The following is a 26,282-nucleotide window of genomic DNA, read 5'->3' as shown; positions in this document are numbered from 1 at the left end:
ATGGCTTAATATACTGTATAATTTTTTTTTTTTTACATTTAGCCTGTAAAGAGTTCTTTTTCACCTGATATCAAATGTGCGTTTCCAAGTTTTCACTATTAATTTTTTTGGGGGGAAGGGTGAGATGGGGATATGAGGGAAGGGGTTGGGGGATAAGGGGGGAGGGTTATTTCAGTTCTTAGAATGGGGAAAAGTGATTGTTTAATGTATATTCATTGCAATTTGAATTATGGGAAGATATTTATAAGTAATGTGTATAAACTGTAAAATGGATTTTAAAATATTTTCCCTAAATGTTAATGGCCTCAACCATCCGATTAAAAGGAAAAAAAACCCATTATTTTTGAAACAACAGGATGCCGATATTTGTTATATCCAAGAGACTCACTTATCTAATATAGAATCTACAAAACTATAGGGAGGTTGGGTAAAACGTTGTTTTTTTGCCCCTGCAGAAGGGAAAATGGCTGAAGTAGCTATTTTAGTGAATAGGAAATGTTATGCTTTATTTAAATTAGTTGCTTCTGATCCTTTAGGAAGATTGATACATGTTGAAATGAGCATGGGAAATACTACAATGGCACTCTTTAATGTATATGCCCAAAATTCGAACCAAAATGAATTTTTAAGTCTCTACAACAACTGGTGTTACCACTGGCTGCTTCTAATTTAGTGGTGGCTGGGGATTTTAATGCTGTTATGGATTCTTTGTTGGATAAAAAACTTAGTAAAATTATGAAATCATTGGGTTTGGATAATTTTGTAAATTCTTGTGATTTGAAAGATATATGGCGAATCCTTCATTTTGATGGATGGGAATTTTCTTTTTGTTTCCATGTTCACAAATCATTTTCAAGAATAGATTATATTTTTGTTTCAAACCAATTAGTACAACAGATAACACAAGCCTCCATAGACCCAATTATTTTATCTGATCATGGAGGGGTGTGGATTGAACTTAAAATAGGAGATAAAAATAATGATAGACCTGTATGGAGATTCGATAATACATTGCTTGCAGATCCAAATTTTTGTGAAGATTTTCATATAAAAATGAATGAATATTTCCAAATTAATGCCACTGATGGAATCTCTATTGAAATTTTATGGGATGCTTTTAAGGCAACCATGAGAGGTCAAATTATTTATTTTTCGGCACATATTAGGAAACAGGTCAAAAAAACAATTTTCTAATCTGGAGCAAGAAATTAAATTTTTGGAAAGAAAATTGATTGATAATTGGGAATATTCTATATTCCAGGATCTTTTAAAAGCTAAATGCAAATACAATGAGATTTCTTCCAAACTGGTAAGGAATGATTTATTTTCTCAACAAGCTTTGTATTATGGAAATTCAAATAAGGCGGGAAGATTATTGTCAAACTAACTTAAAGCAAAAAAAAGAAAGTCAAAAATAATTGCCATTAAAGATGAGAAAGGTGATACTTACACTCGAGTTGAACCTATTTTAAAACAATTTTTAAAATTTTATAAAGCTCTTTATTCTTCTGAGCCTTATTCGGATAAAGAAAAAGATGGTTTAGAATTTTTATTGTTAGAGGGACCTAAAATTCCTGAACATATAAAAGAAAGTCTTGAAGAGCCTATATTATTAAAAGAATTGGAAACAGTGTTGAAGTCCCTTAGAGTTGGATCCGCTCCAGGTGGTGATGGTTTTACGGTGGAATTTTTTTAATCATTTCAAAATACCCTATTACCATATTTGTTAAATTTATATCAGACTCAACTAAATAAGGGTTGTATTACAGGCACTATGGCAGAATCTTTAACTATAGTTTTGCCAAAGCCAAATAAAAATCCCACCACTTTGGTTTCAAATTACAGGCCTATTTCTTTAATTAATGTAGATGGCAAACTTTTGGCTTTACGCTTAGCCTAGGTTCTCCCTTATATTATTGGTATGCACCAAACTGGATTTGTTTCTCAGAGACATTCTTCTAATAATACCAAATTGGCTTTTCAAATGTTATATTTAACAAAAGATATGAATGATCCAGCTTTTTCTGTTTCCTTGAATGCAGAGAAGGCATTTGATTGGGTGGAATGGACCGTCATGTATCAAGCTATGGAGTGGTTTGGTATAGGGACAGGTTTTATACAAATGATTCAATCCTTCTATAGCTCCCCGACTGTTAGATTATATATTAATAATAATTTTTTGAAAAGGTTTTGTTTGCAGAAGGGGGTTAGACAGGGATGTCCCTTGTCTCCTTTGCTTTTTGATATTGCATTAGAATCCTTGTTATTAGCTATTCAACAGACAAAGGAGATATAGGATGGGAATATAAGGTCTCTGCTTATGCAGATGACATTTTGCTTCATTTGAGAAACCCTGAAACAACCATTCCATAGAAACATAGAAAAATGACGGCAGAAAAGGGCCAGAGTCCATCAAGTCTGCCCACTCCAGTGACCCTTTGCCCTGATTTTGCCAACCCACTCCCTCCTTTACATCATTAGAGATCCTATGTGGATATCCCATTTATTTTTAAAATCTGCCACGCTGTTGGCCTCAATCACCTGCAGTGGGAGTTCGTTCCAATGATCGACCACCCTTTCGGTGAAGAAATACTTTCTGGAGTCACCATGAAATTTCCCTCCCCTGATTTTCAGTGGATGTCCTCTGGTGGATGAGGGTCCTATAAGACGGAATATATCCTCTTCCACCTTGATAAGGCCCGTGATATATTTAAATGTCTCAATCATGTCCCCTCTCTCTCTTCGTTCCTCAAGCGAATATAGCTGCAATTTATTCAGCCTTACTTCCTACGAGAGATCCTTGAGCCCCAAGACCATCCTGGTAGCCATCTGCTGTACCGACTCAATTCTCAGCACATCTTTCCGGTAATGTGGTCTCCAGAATTGAACACAATATTCCAAATGAGGTCTCACTATGGATCTGTACAGTGGCATTATGACTTCTGACTTCCTGCTGATAAAACCTCTACAGATACAACCCATCATTTGCCTTGCCTTGGAGGAAGCCTTTTCCACTTGATTGGCAGTTTTCATGTCATCACTAATGATTACTCCTAAATCCCGTTCTGCCGTGGTCCTAGCTAAGGTCTCACCATTTAGCGTGTAAGTTCTACACAGATTTCTTTTACCCAAGTGCATCACTTTACATTTTTTAGCATTGAAGTTGAGCTGCCAAGTTGATGACCATTGTTCCAATAGTAGTAGGTCCTGCGTCATATTGTCAGGCAAAGTGCTTTTACCTACTATGTTGCACAGTTTGGCGTCGTCGGCGAACAATGATATTTTTCCTCTAAGCCCTTGGGTCATATCACTTATGAATATGTTGAATAGGATTGGGCCCAAGACCGAGCCTTGTGGCACTCCGCTGGTCACATCCGATGTTTTGGATGGGGTACCATTTACTATCACCCTCTGAAGTCTACCGCTCAGCCAATCCTTAACCCATGCAGTTAGTGTTTCCCCTAATCTCAGCAATTTCAGCTTGTTCAACAATCTGCGATGTGGGATGCTATCAAAGGTTTTGCTGAAGTCCAAGTACATTAAGTCTAGGGACTCCCTGGCATCTAGTTGCCTTGTTACCCATTCGAAGAAGTTAATCAGGACTGCCCTTGGTAAATCCGTGTTGATGTGGATCACATAGATCTTCCTCATCCAGGATTGTATCAAGTTTCTGTTTGATCAGTGTTTCCATGAGTTTGCTCACTATGGATGTGAGACTCAACGGTCTGTAATTCGCCGTCTCTGTCCTGCAGCCCTTTTTGTGGAGTAGAATAATATGAGCTTGCTTGAATTAATAGAGAAATTTGGAAAGTTCTCCGGATATAAGATTAATTGGAATAAATTTGAAGTTCTTCCACTCAATGTACATTGTACAAAAGGTTTGTTTGACTCATTTTCCTTTATATGGAAGGAAGATGGAATAAAATACGTAGGAATTTGGATAAAAAATACACTGGAAGACACAATGAAAGTAAATGAAAAAGCTTTAAGAAGGTAACAGAAATGTGTGAGCAATGGAATCCTTTACATTTATCTTGGTGGGGGAGAATCCAAACAATTAAAATGATGATACTGCCTGTGGTTTGTTACTAAATGGGTATGATACCAGTTTTTTTTCAGGGGTCCTTTTATAAAAAGTTAAATAGTATTCTTACAAAATTTGTTTGGCTTGGTAAAATTGCTAGAATTGCTTTAGTGTCTTTGCAAAAGTCAATTAGGGAAGGGGGGGTAAGTTTTCCCAATTTTTATCAAGCCTATATTATGCGCCAAGGTATGTATTGGGTCCTCCCAGAGCCCAATGATAATATTCCAGACTGGTTGTGGTTGGAATGGTGACTCATTTTTCCTCTGCGATTAAACCATGTTCTTAGTATCAAAATGCCTAGGTTATATAAAGAAAACAGAGTGTTAGTTGATACATGGAAAACTTTGAGGTTTGTGAATAATTTAACACCTGTTCCTATACATAAATCAACAAATCAAACTATATGGCTTAACTCCAAGATTCAAATAGGCTGATTTAAGGTCATCTGGAAATATTGGGTTATGGCAGGTATAAGAACTTGGACGATGTTATATCTAATGGTAAACTGCTTGATTTTTCACAGCTGCAACATAAATTTGGTCTTAATAAATCACAAAGTTATAGATGGTTGCAACTGAAGCAGGCCATTCAGGCAGGGTTTCCTTGAATGGAAAAATCTTAATAACCAATATAGTCTAGAGTTCTTGTGTTTTTAGATGGACTTCCTGGGACACCAGGCCGCACAGTGACAGTGACAGTATAAATTGATATCTGGATTTATGAATAAAAAACCAAAAACTGGTCTTCGGGACATTTGGAGCATTGAGATTAAGCATCAAATTACTGCATCTCAATGGCCATGAATTTGGTCTTGGAGGATGAGTTGTACAATGTCGGCATCTATGAGACAAATTTGGTTTTTTCTGTTGCACTGAGCTTTCTGGACCCCTATTCGTTTACAAAAATTAGAGAGCTCTAAGTCTAATAGGTGTTGGCATTGTCATCTGGAAGCGGGGACTTTAGATCATTTATTGTTCTATTGTCCATTCATTTTAGCTTTTTGGAAATTGATTTGGGGCCAAATTGCTTGTTGAAAAATCCTGTGGCTCTATTATTTGGAATGTCAATGAGGAAGAAAAGTCAAATTTCTGCAAAGAATAATAAGCTATTACTTATTATGACAGGAGTCACCATTCAACAGATTACATTTAATTGGAAAAATTGGAATAGATTAAATTATAGTTTTTGGTAAAATTCATTATGTTATTTGCACAAGATGAAAAGAATGTTAGCCTTGCAGAAAGGAAATTTTAATAACTTTCAGGAGGTTTGGAGGCCATTAATAGAATATTGTAATGAGTAATTATTGAATTATCATTTTTCCCTAATAGGTATAATTGCAAAGTATAGGGGGTTGGGATTTCTGATTTGATATTAAATGATTAGTTTAATAGGACAGATTATATAATATATTATGTGATATATGCAACTACATATGAATTAGTAAGGTTGGGAGGGAGGGTTTAAACACTATAATTTAGGTTAAATTGATAGAGAATCAAGTGATATTGTATAAGTTCAAATGTAAGATGTAAAATGAATAAAGAATGTTTTTTAAAAAAAGGTATTTTGTATTTTTACCTCAGAATTGGGATTATGCTAGAATATTGAGAAATTTCAGATAATTTTCATTAAAAACTAATTAGTAGAATTTTATTCTCTCCCTCCGTTCTTATCATAGCCAGTGCTCTCCATTTTCCTGATTTTCTATATAGAACTTTGGGGAGGGGGCATGAAATCTAAGTTTCTAAGTTGTTGGGGTTTTTTTTCACATTTGATATATAAATTGCCCAAGAGAATCTTTTTTTTTCTAGGTGGTTTACATTCATCAAAATGGAAAGGATTCCAGTAAGGAAAAGAAATACAATAATTAGTAGGAAAGAGTAAAGGGGGGGGAGGAATCTACAGATCTGATCCGACACCTGTATCAGTCATCCACATCCAGTTCAGGCAACAAATAAGCAGTTGATTGGGTCAGTGTGGAGAGAAAGTGCTGTCCCAAGGATGGGGTATGGATCAGGAGAAGGAAGACCAGCATGTGTACTGTATTTTTCGCTCCATAAGACGTACTTTTTTTCCACCCAAAAGTGGGTGGAAATCTCGGTGCGTCTTATGATGCGAAAGTACAATTTTTAACACCCCCCCATACCGTTTAAAAAAAATCCCCCCCCCGCTGCATGCCCCTTTTTAAAACATCCCTCCACATGCCTGCCACCGCACATTTTTAAAACATCCCCCCTGCAAACACCCGCCGCTGTACCTTTTTAAAACATCCCCTGTAGCAAACACCAGCCGCTGCACCTTTTTCACAACCCCCCCCGCCGCCGCACCTTTTTAAAAACATCTCCTATTCCCCCCCCCCCCCCCCCCGCAAACACCCGCCGCTGTCGTACCTCGTAAAAAACATCCTGGTGGTCTAACGTGATTCCTTTCCCGGACACGAGCAGCGGAGGTCAGGCGCAAGCTTTCCGCGCTCCTGCCTGGTCCTGCGCTGCTTTCTGATTGGCATCCCATGAGAACTGACGACAGCCAATGAGAAAGCAGCGCTGGCTGGCAACCGGAAGTTGCGTTGGAGGAGAAGCTTCCGCCCACAGACACATGCGACTGCAGGCAGGCTCGGCCAGCTTGAGCAAGTTACTTTGGAAACTAACGTGCTGCGAAGGTAAAGGGGTAGGAGGGAGATAGATTCAGCCAGTAGGTAGGAAGGAGGAAGGGGACCGCGCGCGATCAGTGACCGCGTGTGCATTCCCTCCCTTAACTGTGGGGACAAGGCCATTCACCGTGCCCGTAGTGAGCACTTTTTCTCCCCACCGTTTCGGCGGGTTACCCATGGGTAACATCCACCATGTCATTCTCTACTGCTGCAGATGGAACGGTTCATGCTTCTCAGCCGCTACAGGCCTCGGGGGCATGTTTTTCAGCGGGCTTTACTCTGATTTTGGTGGAGAAGCGCCTCCATTTTGTCTACAGCTTTAGGTGACCTCCCTTAATTGGAGAGACAGGGACAGGTTTCTGCTGGGTCCTCTGCTTTGGCAGTGAGTCCCATTGGGCCACCAGGAGGTTTTTCTCCTGATTTGTTTTTCCCTTGTGTAAGGCAGCCGGGGGTCCTGCTTCTGCCCCGGGGGTCTTGGAGGGGGGTTCCTTTGCATCCACTCCGGTTTGGCCCTCCTCAGCGCCGGTTTTATCCCCGTCTCCTCCTCTCTCATCCAAGCGGCTGCGGGTCTCTTGGGACGACCCTTTGAGAGACCTCCAGGATCTTCTCGGAGGGGTGGGGGAGGGGAGATGGATGCCACTGGCGGTGTTCTTTTTTGGTTCTCTCAGCTGGCAAGGATGCGTCGCTGGTGCGCATCTTTCAGCGGGAAGATGTCCAGGAGCTTATTCTTCAAGTCTCCTCGGTGTTGCATTTCGAAGAAGACGCGAAGGAGTCCCCGCATGTGGTGGACCCTGTGCCATTTCTTGTGTTCCCTCTTAAGTTTCTTTGCATGGTTATTTCAATTACATTCATTTGTTATGTGGTTCAAGAGTATAATTTTTATTTTAAATAATCATTATCATCATTGTTTTATTTCATTTTTCAGTATGTTCAAATTGATGAAATTGTTCATTTGTTTGTTATTTATGGTTCATCTAATGATGTAAATTAATATCTGTATATATCTTGTGAGCTGAAACATGGACCGTGTTGGGTCAAGGTACTTTATATCAATAAAGTTTTTTGGAAATACTTTTCATCATTGCACGAATCTGTTCTGGCCATGGCTGTGACTGGTTGTATCTGCATAGACTTGAACAATTATCAACATTGTATTTTCTTTTTTCTCCTTTAAAAATGGGCATATAGATTGTGCTTGATCCTTTTAGATCCAATGTCCTTTCTCTGTTCTGTTGCTTGCATGCCATGGAAATTCCATGTTTGCGGAGGTGTGCTGGGATTTTTGTTGTTTGTTTGTTTTTTGATGAATAGGCTATATATGGAGAAGATTTGGGATGAGTTGGGGACTGTTTTGAGAGATCGTAAATATTTTAAGCCGAGTAGCAAATTTTTATGCAGGTGACTCCTTGAACGTAGTGGAAGTCTTCGACCCTATTGCCAATCACTGGGAAAAGTGCCAGCCAATGACAACAGCTCGCAGTCGAGTGGGTGTTGCTGTGATGAATGGACTTTTATATGCTATTGGTGGATATGATGGCCAGTCAAGACTGAGCACGGTAGAAGTTTACAACCCAGAGACTGATTCTTGGATGAAAGTGGGGAGTATGAACAGCAAACGAAGGTATGTCGGGATGATAATGTGCTATTTGCCCTTGAAAATATATATGCTATTCCTCTGTTCATCCATGCTTACTTTCTCTCCTTGCTTTGCTTTATTGCTAGGGAGGGGGAGGGTTGAACTTTGGAAGAGGTAATATGCTGATTTGGTTTCAAAGCTCTGCCAAATGCTTATCAAATGAGAAATATGCAAGCTTCATTTACTGTAGACCAGCATAATGTACTGTTGTGTCCCTTTCATAAGCAATGAGCCAAAATCTGGCTCTTATAATAGGAATTCTTATAATAGGATGTCATCAGGGGACTAGATCAGGGTAAGTAAAATGAATCTTTTTTCAACCTAAGGCTTTGTTCTGAAGTGAGATTTGAATTCTCATCTTCTACTTTTAACAATGGTGGTGTTGCTGTCAAGTTTCAGACATGAGTTATTTGAATTTATATGTATTTCTTTATGCTGCTATATGTCCAATTTGTGTTGTATTCTGTTTGTATTTCTTTAGAATTTTGCAGCTTTCTGAACTTCCTCCGGTGTAAGCCATTATTGGCGACATTCAGGGCAGCAGAATGCCTTTTTTGGGGGGGGTGGCCAAGCTCTGCCTCAGACCCCGCCCCCATAATAATAGTACTAATTGTAGTGCCATTTCTTCCATTCATTCTTCATTTATACACAATATAATCTTAACAATATATAATGGTAACCACAAAATTAAACTACACAAAGCACACTGAAACATTTACATTCCGTAATGCCATGTTCTGAAAAGAATTTTTCCTCTCTCTTTCAATTTAAAGACCCCTCTCTCTCCCCTCCCCTTCCATCCATTGCTTGACCCCTCTCTATTCCCCCCTTCCATCCAGCACTTGACCTCTCTCTCTCTCCCCTCCCCTTCCATCTAGTGCTTGACTCCTCTCTCTACCCTCTCTTTCCATCCAACGCCTGACCTCCTCTCTCCCCTTTCCATCCATTGTGATCCTCCCCTTCCATCCAGCGCCTCTCCCCTCTCTTTCTATCCAGTGCTTGACCCCCTTCTCTCCCCCTTTCCAACCAGCACCTGACCCCTTCTCTCCCCTTTTCCATCCAGCGCCTGATGTCTTCTCTTTCCCTTTCTATCCAGCGTCTGACCCCTTCTCCCCTCCTTTCCATCCAGTGTCTGACCCCTTCTCTCCCCTTTTCCATCCAACGCCTGACCCCCCTCTATCCCCTTTTCCATCCAGCATCTGCAGCCTCTTTCTCTCTCCCCCTTTCCATTCAATGCCTGCCCTCCTCCCTTCCCCTTTCTATTCAGCACCTGACCCTCTCCGTCTCCCCTTTCCATCCAGTATCTGCACCCTCTCTTCCCTTCCAGCAGTAGCAAAACAAAGATAAAGTTGTCGCGGGGCTGCTCTAGTCATCCTTTCAGCTGCTAACTCTATCCCCTAATAACATCACTTTGAGTTCCGGGACAGAGTCGGCAACTACAAGGATGAATAGAGGGCCCCACGATGTCTTTATTGTCATTTTGCCACTGTTGAAACAGCAGCAGCGGTAGTGGGGTGTGGGGAGATTTTTGAGGGTCAAATGAACCAAAACTGCAGATATGTACAACGATGTAGGCAAAATTTATTGTGACAACCCAAAGTATATCTAAAAACCTTTTTACCAAACAGGGGACCCAACACGGTCCGTGTTTCGGACAACCTTCATCAGGGGTCCATGGTAGAAAAGGAAAGAAAAATGTGTCACAAAAAAATTGCAGTAGAAAAAACAGATTGTATGTATCACCGAGGATCACCAATAATTGGGAAATCTCGCTAAAGTGAGCACTGTCTAGAAAGGGGCTGTTCCAGCTGCTTCAGCATGTCTTTTTTAGGATACAAATCTGAAGACACTAAGAGGAAATAATTATAAATATCTTCTGGATGCTGTCTGAAATTGCAATTTCTCACTAAGGCAAGCACAAGCTGAAACATAGCATAAGAATATAACATAAGAACATTGGTCTGACCCAGTATGACTATTCCTATGGTCCATCTAGCCCAGTATCCTGTTTCCACAGTGGCCAATCCAGGTCACAAGTACCTGGCAAAAACCCAAACAGTAGCAATATTCCAGGATACCAATCCCAGGGTAAGCATTGACTTCCCCCATGTCTGTCTCAATAGCAGACTATGTTTTCTTCCAGGAACTTGTCCAAAACTTTCTTAAACCCATCTAAGCTTTATATTCTTAGCTTTATTCAAATAAAGAATTTGAGGGTTTAGAGTTTTTAAAGTTAATCAAGGGGCCTAAAATTCCCTAGCATATGAAAGGAACTCTTGAAGCGCCTATATCAATGAAAGAACTTCAAGCAGCATTGAAGTCCCTTAGAGTTGGATCCGCTCCAGGTGGTGATAATTTCACTTTAGAGTTTTGTAAATCATTCCAGAGAGTGGTAGAAAACTGGAACGCTTTTCCAGAGTCTGTCATAGGGGAGAACACCCTCCAGGGATTCAAGACAAAGTTAGACAAGTTCCTGCTGAACCAGAACCGTACGCAGGTAGGGCTAGTCTCATTTAGGTCACTGGTCTTTGACCAGAGGGCTGCCGCGTGAACGGACTGCTGGGCACAATGGACCACTGGTCTGACCCAGCAGCGGCAATCCTTATGTTCTAAGTTAACCGCTGTTACCACATCTTCTGGCAATGCGTTCCAGAGCTTAACTATTCTCTGAGTGAAAAAAAATTTCCTCATATTCGTTTTAAAAGTATTTCCTGTAACTTTTGAGTGTCATCTAGTCTTTGTCATTTTTGATGAAGTAAAGACTTGATTCACTTGAACTCATTCTACACTTCTCGGGGTTTTGTAGACTTCAATCGTCTCTTTTCTAAACTGAAGAGCCCTAACCTCTTTAGTCTTTCCTCATACAAGAGGAGTTCCATCCCCTTTTATCATCTTGGTCGCTGTTCTTTGAACCTTTTCTAATTCTGCGATAGCTTTTTTGAGATAAGGTGACCAGAATTGAGCACAATACTCTAGATAAGGTTGCACCATGGAGCGATTCAGAGGTATTATACTCGTAATAGTCTGATTTCTGTATCTTGCAAAATAATTCCTAACAAAGAACATTATTACCATACTGCAGCCATTTGTGGATTTCTATACAACTCTTTTTTTTTTTTTTCTTTTTAACCTGCAAATCCATTTTATCCATATTCATTGTGGATGACCTGAAAACCTGACTGGCTAGATGTGTGCTGAGGAATGGATTGAGAACCACTGATCTAGCTGAGACAGAATAAAGTCCTTCAAAATCATTTTCTGCCTGATGCTGCTGTGTCCTTCCTATGCATAAATGTGGTCTTTAATTGGCTTATCACATCGATCTTTTCTTGTAATGGACTGCCAGCCTTGACCTAGAAAGAGCAACATATGACTCTCTAATATATGAAATCCTGGGAGAGTAGTTGGTAGGAGCCAACTTAGTAGGAAGGATGTTATGGTATGTATATTCTACCTGTGTTTATGTTACATGCAATCTTATATCCAACCAAATCCTGGAGTTCGAGGAGGGTTACCATCAGCATTATCCCTGTACACAAGTCAACATACAGTGTAAAATCAAAACCAGTCTTCTAAAATAGTTACAAACAGCATTTTCATTACACAGGGGTAAACATACAGTGCAGAGTCAAGGTCAAAATGAACCTATAACAAAGACTTATTGAAAATGCCATGTCTTGAAAATTTGGGAAGAGGAAATAGGAACATAAGAATTGCCACTGCTTGGTCATACCAGTGGTCCATTGTGCCCAGCAGTCCGCTCACACGGTAGCCCCTAGGTTAAAGACCAGTGCCCTAACTGAGACCAGCCCTACCTGCGTACGTTCCGGTTCAGCAGGAACTTGTCTACCTTTGTCTTGAATCCCTGGAGGGTGTTTTCCTCTATAACAGCCTCCAGAAGAGCGTTCCAGTTTACTACCACCATCTGGCTGAAGAAGTATTTTCTTACATTTGTACGGAATCTATCCCCTTTTAACTTTAGAGAGTGCCCTTTCGTTCTCCCTACCTTGGAGAGGGTGAACAACCTGTCTTTATCTACTAAGTCTATTCCCTTCATTATCTTGAATGTTTCGATCATGTCCCCTCTCAGTCTCTTCTTTTCAAGGAAGAAGAGGCCCAGTTTCTCCAGTCTCTCACTGTACAGCAACTCCTCCAGCCCCTTAACCATTTTAAGCGCTCTTCTCTGGACCCTTTCGAGTAGTACCATGTCCTTCTTCATGTACGGCGACCAGTGCTGGATGCAGTATTCCAAGTGAGGGCATACCATGGCCCAGTACAGCGGCATGATAACCTTCTCCGATCCGTTCGTGGAAAAACACAGTAATGTAATGATTTCTTCATGAATGTATAATATGTTTATTGTTTAAAGGAATGAGTGCTAGTATTTCTAAAAACTGGAATAAGAATATGGTTGATTTGTTGTTTTTTTTAAATTTCAGAACAGGGATCTTAAAATATGAAGTAGGATAACTTACATAGTAACATAGTAAATGACAGCAGACAAAACACCTGAAAGGTCCATCCAATCTGCCCAATATTTATACACATTATAAATTAACGATTAAATTAAATTGTCTTTTTTCCTTGTTATTTCTGGGCCATAAGCCATAAAGTCCACCCAGTACTGCCCTTAGGTTCCATCAACTGCAGTTGCCCAGCACAGTCCTTGTGTTCCAGATTACTGTAGTTCCTTGTCTTCAGCAGCAGATGAATCCAGACGAACGGGTTCAGTCCACCTTCCAGCAGAGGGTGCAGTGTTGAGCTCTGGCATATATGCGATGATAGGCTTCCTGGTGATTCAGTATCTCTATTTCCGCAGGCCGATGCATGTCTCTGTCCTGCTCCTGGATTCCTCTGCTGCTTCATCTAGTGCAGCCTAGATCTAGCTACACTAGACTCTACTAGGCTCCTGTTTCGGCTATGCTGACTCCGTTGAGCTGGGGAATTAGGTGTCCTGGGTGCCTATTTTAGGGTATAACTAGTGGTGCCTGTTCCCTACCAATCCCCTGTATCCCCCCCTTTCAATATGCCCTGCACGCCTCCTCCCTCCTCACCTGTTTTGAAAGAAAAAGTAAACCCAGAGGGTGTGTGGTGGTCAGGGGTGTTTTCACTGGATACTTGCAACCACTATGGTGAGTATGTTCCTTGGTATTCCTGTTTTGAGCTGGATCTGATCTTGTGTTGTCAGTTCTGTCCTCGGACCTTTCACCGATAGTACTTGGGTATTTTTTCCTCTTGTCCCTTCTTTTTCTGGTTCCTTAAAAAGTAAAAACAAACAAATGAAGAGCACATGAACTTTTTCAGGCTATTTGAATTTTGGCAGGAAGGCTCCTCTGCCCTGTCTCCTTGTTCTCTTCCCAGTCTCTTCCTGGACACCAGCACAATTCCTGGAGGCACGGCTGCTCCTTACAGGGCTTCTTGGCAGCGAGTTGATCCCCTTTTGATGATCTCATGGGGGTAACCTACTTCAGTTCCCAATGAGCTGGGAAGTCCTAATATATGTCTCGGCTGGTTCAGGTTGACAGCTGCATATGGGAGATCTCTGGCAGTCGAGTGACATGTTTCTGCTGACGAGCTGGGAGGTGATAATATTCTTCTTGACTGGTTTGGGTCAGCAGTTACATCCCAGAGGCCTTGTCAGGTGACACGCTTTGGAGTGCTCCTTTGGGGCTGCTCAGTGGGTATGGGGCTCCATTTTATGGGGCCGTCGGTGCAATCAGCATAGGAGAGGGGACTTGGAGTACTTTCTTCTCCCCAATCTCCTCCTCCTGACTGCCATTTTTTTGGGCCCTTCGGGGCTCCAGAGGGACATTTATGTTTTCTTCTTTCCCTTCTCTGCCTAAAAAAAAAAAAAAAAAAAAACCTGAAGAAAAGAGGGGAAGAACCTTGTAGTTGGAGCAGGCTCTGCTCCCTCAGGTTGGGGGCTTGAGTCCAGTTGCAGCCCCAAGGGCTGCTGTGCCACTCTACCTCCTCCAAGGTATTACTCAACCCTCCGGAAGCAGCTAGCATATATTGTTCCATCCATATCTATTGATTCTAGTCATAGCCTTGTGCCATTTCCCTTTGCTACTTGCCACACTCTCTCTTCTTTAAGTTCCATTTTGATTCAGACCTTTCACTGCCTGTTTCAGGGGCAGTACTACTACTGTTATGTCTTACTTATGTAGCACAGAAAGGCTTATGCAACGCTGTACATTTGGCATTTCATAGACCTTACAATCTAACTTGGACAGACAGGGCAGTAAGTCATTGGGTCTTGCCTTAAGCTGATGCTAGAGTTCCCGGCCTCTTGCCTTGGGGAACAGTTAGCCGCTCGGGGAGTCAACATGGTTGCGGCTCTGTTGGGGGTGTCCGGCATAAGCCATGTCTATTCTGGTGAGGTTATGGAAAGTCCTTTTTGCTAGTCACACAGGCCCCAAGAGGGAGCCTGGTACCTATGCAGTACAGCTTAGGATGCCTAGTTTCCTTGGCGGTGGCATGACCTGATCACAGTGCAACCTCATTTATAAAGCCAAAAAATATGATCATGTTACCCCACTTTTTCGAGAATTACACTGGTTACCGGTCTCTCACCGAACTACATATAAAATTCTTCTTCTTACTTTTTTAAAATCAATATCTCTCACTTCCCTGGCTTTCTAGATAAATATCTCACTCCACATACCCCTTCTAGGGTCCTTAGATCTACGAATCAAAACCTATTGACAGTTCCTTCAATTAAGGACCAATACTATACCAGAAATTCCATTTTCTCAGTTGTTGCACCCTCGCTCTGGAATGTAATGCCATCTTAACTTTGCAATGAAAATTCCCTAAATAAATTTAAAATAAATCTCAAAACATTTCTCTTTAAAGGTGCCTACCAATAAGTGAAAAATAAGTGGCGGGAGGGGGGTAAGCTTTTAAAAAGCGATATCCCTGTTTCCCTCTCGTTACTCCCCATCCCTCTATCCTTCCTTTTATTTTTATTTATCATTGTAATTAAAACTTCCCTATCCCCCAAAATCTCTCGTTTCCAATCAGTCTTATCTTGTTATAGTATTCATTTATCTTCTTTTTATTTTATTGCACCTAAATCAAAAATTATATTAGACCTCTCTCAAATTTTTAATATTGTAAACCGTCCAGATACATGTGATGGTCGGTATATCAAGCCATGAATAAACTTGAAACTTGGATGTACAGGCACTGGCTGAATTCCCTTCTGTGCTCCCATGCCCTCTCACTCGGGAGTTTCCCTGCTGTGGTCCCTTCCTCAGCAACTGACATTCTTTGGTCTGTCTCTTTACCTCAGCTCTGGCTATGCCCTGCTTCGTTGCGTCCTTCTGGCCTTAGGATCTTACTTCTGCTCTATGTGGCCTTTGACCACTACTTCTGGTTCTTTCCGGCCGTACCTTCTTGGTCTTGTCAGGCTTTATGATGTGCTCCTGACACAGAAGGCTCTTTTCTCCATCCCCTGGCATGGGGTGAGAATTAGTTAGTTTCAAGTTTCAAGTTTAATAGTTTTTTTGATTAATCGCTTAATCATACTTAAGCAATGAACAATTTAAAAATTACATTTGATGGGAAACAATACAATAAAAAACAGATTTTAAATAATGACAAGGGATTGAAATTTAACTTAACATACTCATAACATTAGGAATAGGGGGAGTGAAATACAAATCAATAAAGTAAAGTAAAAACAAAAAGGGAAAGATACAGAAGGTAAACAAAATACTGTAACAATAAAATATTATAAGATAAAATTTATAAGGGCTATGGGGTATTAAAATTAGTTATCAAAGGCATCTTTGAAAAGGAATGTTTTTAAATTACTTTTAAATTTTCCAAGTTCCTGTTCTTCCCTTAAAAACATTGGAAGGGCATTCCAAGTCTGTGGTGCGGTAACTGAGAAAATAAATTGCCGTCTTGTATTTATAACCTTGAGTGATGGAATAGTCAATAAATTCTGTTCATTGGATCTCAAAGCTCTATTTGGAGAGTATGGAATTAATAATTTGTATATAAATGCTGGAGTTTTATTACAAAGAGATTTGAAAATCAGTATGCAAAGCTTATATGTAATTCGATGAATAACTGGAAGCCAGTGTGCATTTTTAAGAAGCGGTGTTACATGGTCAAACTTTCTGGATTTGGTTATAAGCTTAATGGAAGCATTTTGAATAATTTGGAGACGCTTTATTTCATTCAACGCAATTCCCTTGAAAAGAGAATTGCAATAATCGATCTTAGAAATCACCAAGGAGTGAATAAGAATATTAAGTGATTTTGAACATAGAAATTTGGAAATAGATCGAATTTTACGTAATCTATAAAAGGTAGTTTTAATAATATTACTGATGTGATCATGAAAATTCAGTTTATTATCAAAAATCAGACTCTGTATATTTGAATCTCAATCGAAGCCCTCCCTAGCCCATCCTAAACTGAGTTGCCATATATGGAACAAAGATCATGTTCTTATATGGTACGTCCCCACCTGGAATACTGGAAGAACACGGTACTACTCGAAAGGGTCCAGAGAAGAGCGACTAAAATGGTTAAGGGGCTGGAGGAGTAGCCGTACAGTGAGAGATTAGAGAAACTGGGCCTCTTCTTCCTTGAAAAGATGAGACTGAGAGGGGACATGATCGAAACATTCAAGATAATGAAGGGAATAGACTTAGTAGATAAAGACAGGTTGTTCACCCTCTCCAAGGTAGAGAGAACGAGAGGGCACTCTCTAAAGTTAAAAGGGGATAGATTCCATACAAACATAAGAAAGTTCTTCTTCACCCAGAAAGTGGGAGAAATCTGGAATGCTCTTCCGGAGGCTGTTATAGGGGAAAACACCCTCCAGGGATTCAAGACAAAGTTAGACAAGTTCCTGCTGAACTGGAACATACGCAGGTAGGGCTGGTCTCAGGGCACTGGTCTTTGACCTAAGGGCTGCCACGTGAGTGGACTGCTGGGCACGATGGACCACTAGTCTGACCCAGCAGTGCCAATTCTTATGTTCTTAAGTCTGCCCAGTCACAAGAGATTCATTGTATCCTCTTTATTTTTGGTTCATATTGTAGTTTAAAAAAAAAAAAAATTGAACTAAAAAGAGCATACTTCATAACCAGAATTTCACATAATGGAGCCTAAAATATAATTGCTTGCTTTTGGTATTCTAACATTCTGTAGTGTGATGACTGGGAAGGGCCATTGGAGACTTGTCTATTCTTTTACATTATTGTTTGTTTAGGTTAGATATTTATTGTACTATTGGAATTTATTTTATTATACTACAATATAGTACAAATTTTCTAATGATTGAAAATGTAACCCTCATTTCTAATGAATTAGTATTGTAAACTGCTTAATACTCATCTACACGCGATTTATCAAATATAATCAATCCAATCGAATGTGGTCTGGCTTGGAATAATGCAGGAAGGATATAAATAAATGAGGTGCAATATAATAATGAAACTTGTTTTGACTATCTTCCAGTGCAATGGGAACTGTGGTGCTGGATGGACAGATCTACGTGTGTGGTGGTTATGATGGAAACTCCTCCCTAAATTCTGTGGAATCATATTCACCAGAAACACACAAGTAAGGATTGTGAATGTTAGTGGATTGTCTATTGTGTGCACTGATCATTCAAGACCCTGCTAAAGTAAAGCGCTGTCTTGCATTTGGTATGAGAAAGGCTACTATAAACTGATGCCGTTATCGTCCAAATGTTGTCCCTGAGATTACAGATACTGCAAAATTTCTTGACGGCATGAAATTTAGTTACTGGCAACAAAATGACAAGTAGCCCTAGAGCAGTCAGATTCCACATATGGAGCAGAATATACAATCTGTTACGTTTTGCCATTTAGAACATTCAGCCATGATTATGATCCATACTGTTGGAAATGAACAGTGCAAACACTCTCTTTGATGCAACAGGATCCTCCTCCAAGGGGGCTGATCCGTTGACTCCAAAGTGTTGTGTTCAGCTTCCAGATTGGGATTTTGGATCCCCAGATTGGCTGTGGATGCCGCAAAGGCAGCATTCACAAAAAAGCTGTGGTTGTTGAATGGGAGTGGTATCTAGATGGTCAGGAGCCAAGGTCCAAGGCTGTAGGTCTCCGTCTAGAAAACTCTCTTGAACATCGCAAAAACGCTTCTTTTGAAGCGAGCACTACCATATTGTATTTACCCCTTCCACCACTTTCCTCCCTTTATTTTTATTTTCAATCTCGATGTATTTATGTATTTATTAACTTACCTTCCACCCGTTTTGTTTTCAGTATGTCAGTCTATTATGCATCCCTCTTTTGTTATTTTCTTACCTTTTATTTCTTTTTTTTAGATAGGTTTTAATTTTAAATTTTTTTAAAAAAACTTATTCCATTGTAAACCGTTTAGGTATACCTGTTTGATAAACGGTATATCAAAGAATAAAGAAACTTGGAAACTTCCAAAGGGAGCTAGGCTACATGGACTCTGTCAATGAGGTGTTCAGCATTGTAATTGTCTGCCCTCCATGCTCTCATTTAAGGTTGTAACTGCGGCCCTCTGCTTATTACCCCCCAAGTCTTCACTTAGGGTTATAACTGCTAGTTTGTGTGTTTGTGTGATCAGGTGGACAGTGGTAACCCCCATGAGCTCCAATCGCAGTGCAGCTGGCGTCACCGTGTTTGAGGGCAGGATCTATGTGTCTGGAGGGCATGATGGACTTCAGATATTTAACACGGTAAGTATTCTGGTCTCATACTCTTAAGGTTGCAGTTGGGGGCTTTTATCTGACTCTGTTCTATTCTGCTCCTAGGCTTATAGTTAAGTATAAAAGTTGGTCAAATTGTATGTTTCATTGAATCTCAAAATGAACAGAACCCTGACACAATCTCGACACAGTACAAAGTTAAATGTTTTCATATGCTAGTTGTATATAGCATAAAGTGATTTTTTTAATTTAAGATATTCCCCATTACATACACACACATAACAAATGTTAAATAACATTAATAAAAATGTCCAAACGAACTTCTATAAAAGGATGGAGATGATTATAAACTGATTTTCTATTATTTTCAAAGTGTTTTTTTATGGGACCTTTATATATTTCTCTGTGTCAGAAAGGGGCTCAAAATCAACCTCTTTATGATTTGTAAATAATGAAGTATTTTTCTTTACTGCCCTTTTTTGTTTATTTGGTTTTTTGTATTGCCACCTAAATTCTTTCACCCCAAAATTCTGTTTTACTTATCGGGTCGTTCCATGTCAAGTGGTCCAGAACTCCCCATTTGACCATATCAGAAATTGCTGAAATTTTTACAGGGAATACATTGGGACCTCTACTGAAGATATCTGAAGTTTTGGGGCATGATCTCAACCAGTTCCAGAGTTAGGGGCCCCTTTAGTTGGGCCCCTTTTTTTGTATACACAGAAGATGTCAAGTGTGGACCCTCCTTGAAATTGTATGCTTCTTTCATGATAAGTGTCCATAGCAGTATAGAGCATGACTGCTTGAAAAATGCATCAGTGCCTACTCAGAAATTAGTGGCACTATCATGTCCCAAAAAACACTGAATTTCTTTCAGAATCACCCAGGTGAAGAATTTGGTGAGCTTCCTGTGATTTTTTTTTTTTTTTTCTGCTGTTTTGAATGAGACTTGGTGTCACTCTTTTATGCTTGGGGAGCTGCTCTGTTATCAGCCTATAACTTGTATGTTCTAGTTTTCAAGTACTAGCATATGCTTCTCACTCTATCACTCTCCTAAAACATCTGGGGAGCCAAAACAGTGGCTTGATATGTCTTACAGTTCTGCACAAGGACATACTGAATGGTTGATATATTGTATGCTGAGTCTGCATCAGTGCCATAGCCATGGGTGGGCCTGGGCCCAGCTAAGCACAGGCCCATCTAGCAGCGATGCATCTCTGGTGCGGTTGGCAGGGTTCCCCAAGCCCTGCCAGCTTGTCGGCATCACTCCTACCCTTCCCCCACAGGCATTCCAGTATCTGAACTCTATCTCCCAGCCCCTCCCCACTCTTTAAAGCATTCATTTCTTTGCCACCAGTGAGCAGCAGCTTGTACCTGCTGCTCGCATCAGCCTTGAATCTTCCTTGTGATACAACTTCCTGTTTCCATGTAGGCAGGCCGCAGGACCAAGTCGGAGGGAGGGTTCAGGGCCGGCTTGTGCAGCGAGTATGAGTCGCTGTTTGCTGTCAATAAAGAAATGAAGGCTTTTAAAAGGTATAGAGGGTCAGGAGGAAGAGAGTTGACACCTAGTGACCTGGGCAGAGGGGAGGGAGAGATTCCAGGCCCCACCAATAGGTGTCTGGCTATGCCCCTGGTCTGCATGGTATTGAAATTAGTCATAAGCTACCAGCATGCTATGATCACGGCCTCTTTTTGCTGCAGGTGGAGTACTATAACCATCACACGGCCACGTGGCACCCTGTCACCAGCATGTTGAACAAGCGCTGCAGACATGGCGCTGCCACCCTTGGCAGCAAGATGTTCATCTGTGGGGGATATGACGGCTCTGCTTTCCTCAGCATTGCCGAAGTTTACAACTCCATGGCTGACCAGTGGTACCTGATTGTTCCCATGAACACCCGTCGAAGCCGTGTCTCCTTGGTGGCAAATTGCGGCCGCCTCTATGCCGTAGGGGGCTATGACGGACAATCCAACTTGAACTCAGTAGAAATGTACGATGCTGAAACGAACCATTGGACATTCATGGCACCCATGGTGTGCCATGAGGGAGGTGTCGGGGTAGGATGCATACCACTCCTCCCCAATTAAGCACAGTGGTAAAAGCAATGAGGGCCCTGCGACAGTGGGGGAGGGGGGAAGGTATAACAGATGGTTTAATGTGACATTACAATCTGTGGTACATCTCCAGGTGCTCATAGTTCTGGCCAGAGGCAATTGTGCAAAATTAATGTTCTCCTGTATATGTTAAAAGTGTTCCACGTTCCTGTTTTCTCACATTGAGAGTCTAGTATGGCAGTCTTCTTATAGCTGCACAGCCCCCATTAACAATCGGAAGAAAAACACCGGTAAAACTGAGAATTCACTTTGTCAAGACTAGAATATGGAACTGTCGAGCAAGTCCAGTGGAAAACTATGGAAGAATTGCATTGGTAATTTGCTTACTGACTAAAACACCAAGCCTTACAGAAGGACATTCTAGCTTTTTAAAAAGTGAGTGTGTTTAAATACTAGTATTTCAGCAACCAGCGAGAACTAGGCCTAGGCTTATTTTGGGTTTTCTTTAATTGGGTATTTTTAAATTGTCGAAAAGTAGCTTCCCAAATACTGGGGCTAATATATGTTGTTGGTTCTTGTTTGACGTGCGCTATCTTTTACAGAAAAAAACGATCACAAAGTTTCAAAATGGGTAACATGTGTGGAAGTATTTTACCACCCAGGATATCCAGAGTATGGATCTATTGTAGACAGAAGCATTAGATAATTTTCAGAAGGTGAGGTATGTATGATTAACGCACCTCTTCTTCTTCCAGGGGAAGGTTTAACTCACTGGTAGAGCTGCTGCCTCTGCACCCAGAGGCTGTGAAATCAAATTTTAGTGCTGCTCCTAGTGACACTGGGCAAGTCACTTAATCCTCCAGTGCCCACCGCTTTACATGTCAACTTTGAATGCCAAAGCCACAAAAAGGTGGTATGCAAGTCCCCATTCCAGTTGTGCTTCAGGTCTATAGCACAGATGTTGCTAGAGCATTGATTCTCAACCTAGCCCCGGGACACAGCCAATTAGATTTTCAGGATATCCAAATTGAATATGCAAGAGATAAATTTGCATGGGATGCGGATCTCTCTCGTGAATATTTTGGATATCCTGAAAAGCTGACTGGCTAGGCGTATCTTGAGGACAGGGTTGAGAGCCTCTGTGCCAGAGAAGTTTGGCTGTCAGTGAGCACAGGGTGGAATTTGCGCATCTAAACAATGAAACCTCAGGCCAGTATGGACTTAAAGGAGCGCTTTTACCAAACTGCAGTGAGAAGTGGCCTCGGCTCATGTTTCTGCGGGCTATTCCCGTGCTAAGGTCATTTTTACCACATGAGTAAAATGGCCAAGCCTTCCATTTTTTTTTGGATTAATAAGCGTGGCCCACGGTAAGATATTTTAAGCTGCAGTGAGTTTGTGTTAGTGTTTACTACAGCTTAGTAAAAGGACCCCAAAATCTATCTTGGGATTTTTTTTGTAGTCCTAGGTTAGTCTGAGGTAGTGCTTTTTAACCCAGTCAGGTTATCGGCATATCCACAATGAATATGCATAAGATAAATTTGCATCATCAATATACAGTCCTTGTTGCAGAGCAAATAAATTTTCTTCGTGTGTATATATTTTTTCATCAAATATTCCTCCACAAATCTTCATATATTCTTATCAATTTTACTTCACAGTCATAATTTATATAAATACTATCAACATATATAAATGTTAATAGGGGAGGAATGACCTCATAGGCTACACCTGAACTTATTTCATTTTAGTTCAGGCTTAATGTAGCTAGTCTCCTCATCGGCTGGCCTCCACCATCCATAAACTTTTTAGTTTTTGATATTTTTTGTAGTCTTAAATAGTAGAAAAAACTATAACTTACCTTTTCATTTTTTATGCATTAAAACCTGAAATGGGGGCTCTGACGTGAATCCACATTTCGCTAATAGGCTTTTTCAAGAAAGCAGGTCTTTCTTAACGGGATTGCTCCTTGAAAAAGCCTATTAGTGAAACGTGGATTCATGTCGGAGCCCCCGTTTCTGCTTTTATACATAAAAAATGAAAGATAAGCTATAGGTTTTTTTTTCTACTATTTAAGACTACAAAAAATATTAAAAAACTAAAAAGTTTAAAAATGTATATGGATGGTGGAGGCCAGCTGATGAGGAGACTAGCTACATTAAGCCTGAATTAAAATGAAATAATGAGATCAATTTGCATGCATTGCCTCCATTCTATCCAACTCTATCTTATGCATATTCATTATGGCTATCCTGAAAACCTGACTGGCTAGGGTGTGGCCCGAGGTCTAAAGTAAGCTGCTAGCAACTACAAGAATGGATTAAAACCAAAAATACCAGAATGACGGCAGGAAGGACGGAAGATGAAAATGCTCACAAAAAGAACTTTAGTAAAAATATGAAACACAAGGGATAAAACATAGGGCTCCTTTTACTAAGGTGCGCTAAACGAAAAACACTAATGCAAGCTCTATGGAGGCATTAGCGTTTAGCATATGTGGTATTGTAGCACGCGCTAAGCGCATTTTAAAATTGCTAGCGCACCTTAGTAAAAGGAGACCGCAGGTTTTTTTGTGAGTATTTTCATCTTGCGTCCTTTCTGCCGTCATCCCGGTACTTTTTGTTTTAATCCACTCTTTCTGTTTGTGGACTTATTTTTGTGGATTTTACAACTACAAGAATCCATTATGTCTACCAAAGGTACCACAGGTGAGCCATGGGTGCAAATATTGATATTTTCCGTTACTTACCAAATACTCAGAATGCTGGGTGCAGAAGAAGGAAGAGTTTTTCAGATTTAATGAAAGGACAAGAGTGGGCACACATTTGAAGAGCTAGTATCATATTTAGAGGTGTCCAACTCATTTTTTTGAGAGACCTTTTCTAGCTGGCCAGTAAATATTATATCCAGGCAGGTTAAGAATGTGTTTATCTTGGGCAGGGGGGGGGGATGCTCTCTGTTGTCCTGACAGCATCCATTCCATCAAAGAAAGCAAAAGGGTGGCAAAACCACACAAAAAAACTGAACCAGAAAACAAAAGTGGAAAGAGCTACACAATATCTAGATGGAACCAAGAGTCCACAATTAAAAGGACTAAAAATGATTTTAATTACAATTACACGCCAAAAAGTGAGGTAGCATATCGCAAATATTGAATAGTGTACAATAAGGTCCATATTTCGGCAACATCTGCCTTCCTCAGGAGTCTGTGCTAAATCCCACATGCACTGCATAAATCCCAAACAGAGAAACCCACATGATAGTGCATCTAACAATCAGAGCAAAACTGAAAAAACCTTTTGGCATTTAATTAAAATACTTTTTCGTCCTTTTAATTGTGGACTTCTGGTTCCATTTGGATACTGTGTGGCTCTTTTCTACTTTTTGTTTTGTGGTTCAACATCCATTCCATGCCAGAGCACCAGAACAGTGACATCCATGAGTGCCAAACCATTGTGGGAAGCTTGTTGTAGGTGACTTCTCCACAGTTTAAGGTACAAAATGTTCATACTGGGATCAGCTATCTTCTTAAGCAGCATATATTTAAATCATACGACTTTTTTAAGCTGAAGTTTCAGCCCAGTTATTCCGATTGCTTGTTCATGAGGTGTCTGGTTGGGGTGCAAACCGTTTTTCCCCATGTAAGCACAGTGACAGCAGTGTTGAGTCAGCAGCAGGAGCACTACAAGAGTGGAAGTATCATTTCTATAGTGCAACTAGATATATGCAGCATTGTACATTCATGTTCTAACTAAAACATTAAGCCTTACAGAAGGGCATTCTAGCTTTTTTAAAAGTGAGTGTGTTTAAATACTGGTATTTCAGCAACCGGCGAGAGCTAGGCCTAGGTTTATTTCGGGTTTTCTTTAATTGGGTATTTTTAAATTGTCAAAAAGTAGCTTCCCAAATACTGGGGTAATATATGTTATTGGTTCTTGTTTGACGTGCGCTATCTTTTACAGAAAAAAAAGATCACAAAGTTTCAAAATGGGTAGCACGTATGGAAGTATTTTACCACCCAGGATATCCAGAGTATTGATCTATTGTAGACAGAAGCATTAGATAATTTTCAGAAGGTGAGGTATGTATGATTAACGCACCTCTTCTTCTTCCAGGGGAAGGTTTAACTCACTGGTAGAGCTGCTGTCTCTGCACCCAGAGGCTGTGAAATCAAATTTTAGTGCTGCTCCTAGTGACACTGGGCAAGTCACTTAATCCTCCAGTGCCCACCGCTTTACATGTCAACTTTGAATGCCAAAGCCACAAAAAGGCAGTCCCTTCTCAGTAGAGCTTACAATCTAATTAAAACAAACAAAACAAATAAGGTTTAGAGAATTACTCACAGATGGAATGATGAAACAGACATGGGTACTTTACAAGTGAGTAAGAGTTAGGAGTTAAAAGCAGCCATGAAAAAGTGAGTTTTTAGCCTAGATTTGAATATTGCCAGAGACTGAACTTGACGTACCGACTCAGCAGTCTGTTCAGGCATAGTATATTAGACTATAGTATATTAGGGTTGTCCAGAAAAAACCTAAAGTTGGAAAAACCGTGAATTGAAGTTTTTTCCAAGAATTTGATTGTGCTTGATCAGAAAATAAAGCCCGTCCTGAGGTTGCTCAAAGCCCCTGATTACATAAAGCTCCACTTTTCTTAAAAGTTGCTATTATTTTGGTGTAATGGAGCAAATTTCTTGGTTTTATTTTATTTATTTAAAAAATTTCTTTACCGTTTACAACGAAACGGTTTACAAAATTTGCATAACTTTTATGTTTTCACACTCAGCAATGATTCATTGATAAAAAGACATTTTATGCAAAAACTCCAGCAGTATTTTATTAAATGAACCTTCAATACTTTATTGTGGAAAATAACAGAAATTTAACTAAAGCCTTCAGTGCTGTTCAACTCCTTGCAACAAGGCCTCAGGTTAGATTTTTTATTTTTTTTTTGTATAAAATGTCTTTATATCAATGTATCATTGCTGAGTGTAAAAACATAAAAGTTATAGCTATGATACCAAGAAATTTGCTCTTTTAAGCAAAAGTAATAGTAAATTTTAAGAAAAACTGAGCTTTATGTAATCAGTGGCTTTGAGCGACCCCATGATGGGCTTTAAAAACAATTTTTTTTTAATTATTTTAATGAATATCATAGGAAAAATGTCAAT

General features: G+C 40.2%; 1 protein-coding gene across 4 annotated transcripts in view; it reads left to right on the top strand.

The window, feature by feature from the left end:
- Positions 1-25,887, top strand: part of KLHL18 (kelch like family member 18) — a 151,485-nt gene extending 125,598 nt beyond the window's left edge. The window contains exons 7-11 of one of the 4 annotated variants that reach the window (XR_004538200.1): positions 8,121-8,358; positions 17,854-17,958; positions 18,979-19,090; positions 20,762-22,025; positions 25,383-25,887. Coding sequence is in view for 3 of the 4 variants with exons in the window: in XM_033931874.1 (XP_033787765.1) it covers positions 8,121-8,358; positions 17,854-17,958; positions 18,979-19,090; positions 20,762-21,148 (842 nt within the window). In the remaining variant the exon portion in view is untranslated. Of the gene's footprint in view, positions 1-8,120; positions 8,359-17,853; positions 17,959-18,978; positions 19,091-20,761; positions 22,969-25,382 lie in introns of those variants that run through there. The other 3 variants (XM_033931874.1, XM_033931872.1, XM_033931873.1) reach the window with 3 other exon arrangements.
- The last annotated feature ends 395 nt before the right edge of the window (positions 25,888-26,282 follow it).

This window comes from Geotrypetes seraphini, chromosome 2, assembly GCF_902459505.1.
Source record: "Geotrypetes seraphini chromosome 2, aGeoSer1.1, whole genome shotgun sequence".
NCBI lineage: Eukaryota > Metazoa > Chordata > Amphibia > Gymnophiona > Dermophiidae > Geotrypetes > Geotrypetes seraphini.
The sequence above is the reverse complement of the archived record's forward strand: the minus strand, read 5'-3'. Positions and strand labels throughout refer to the sequence as shown.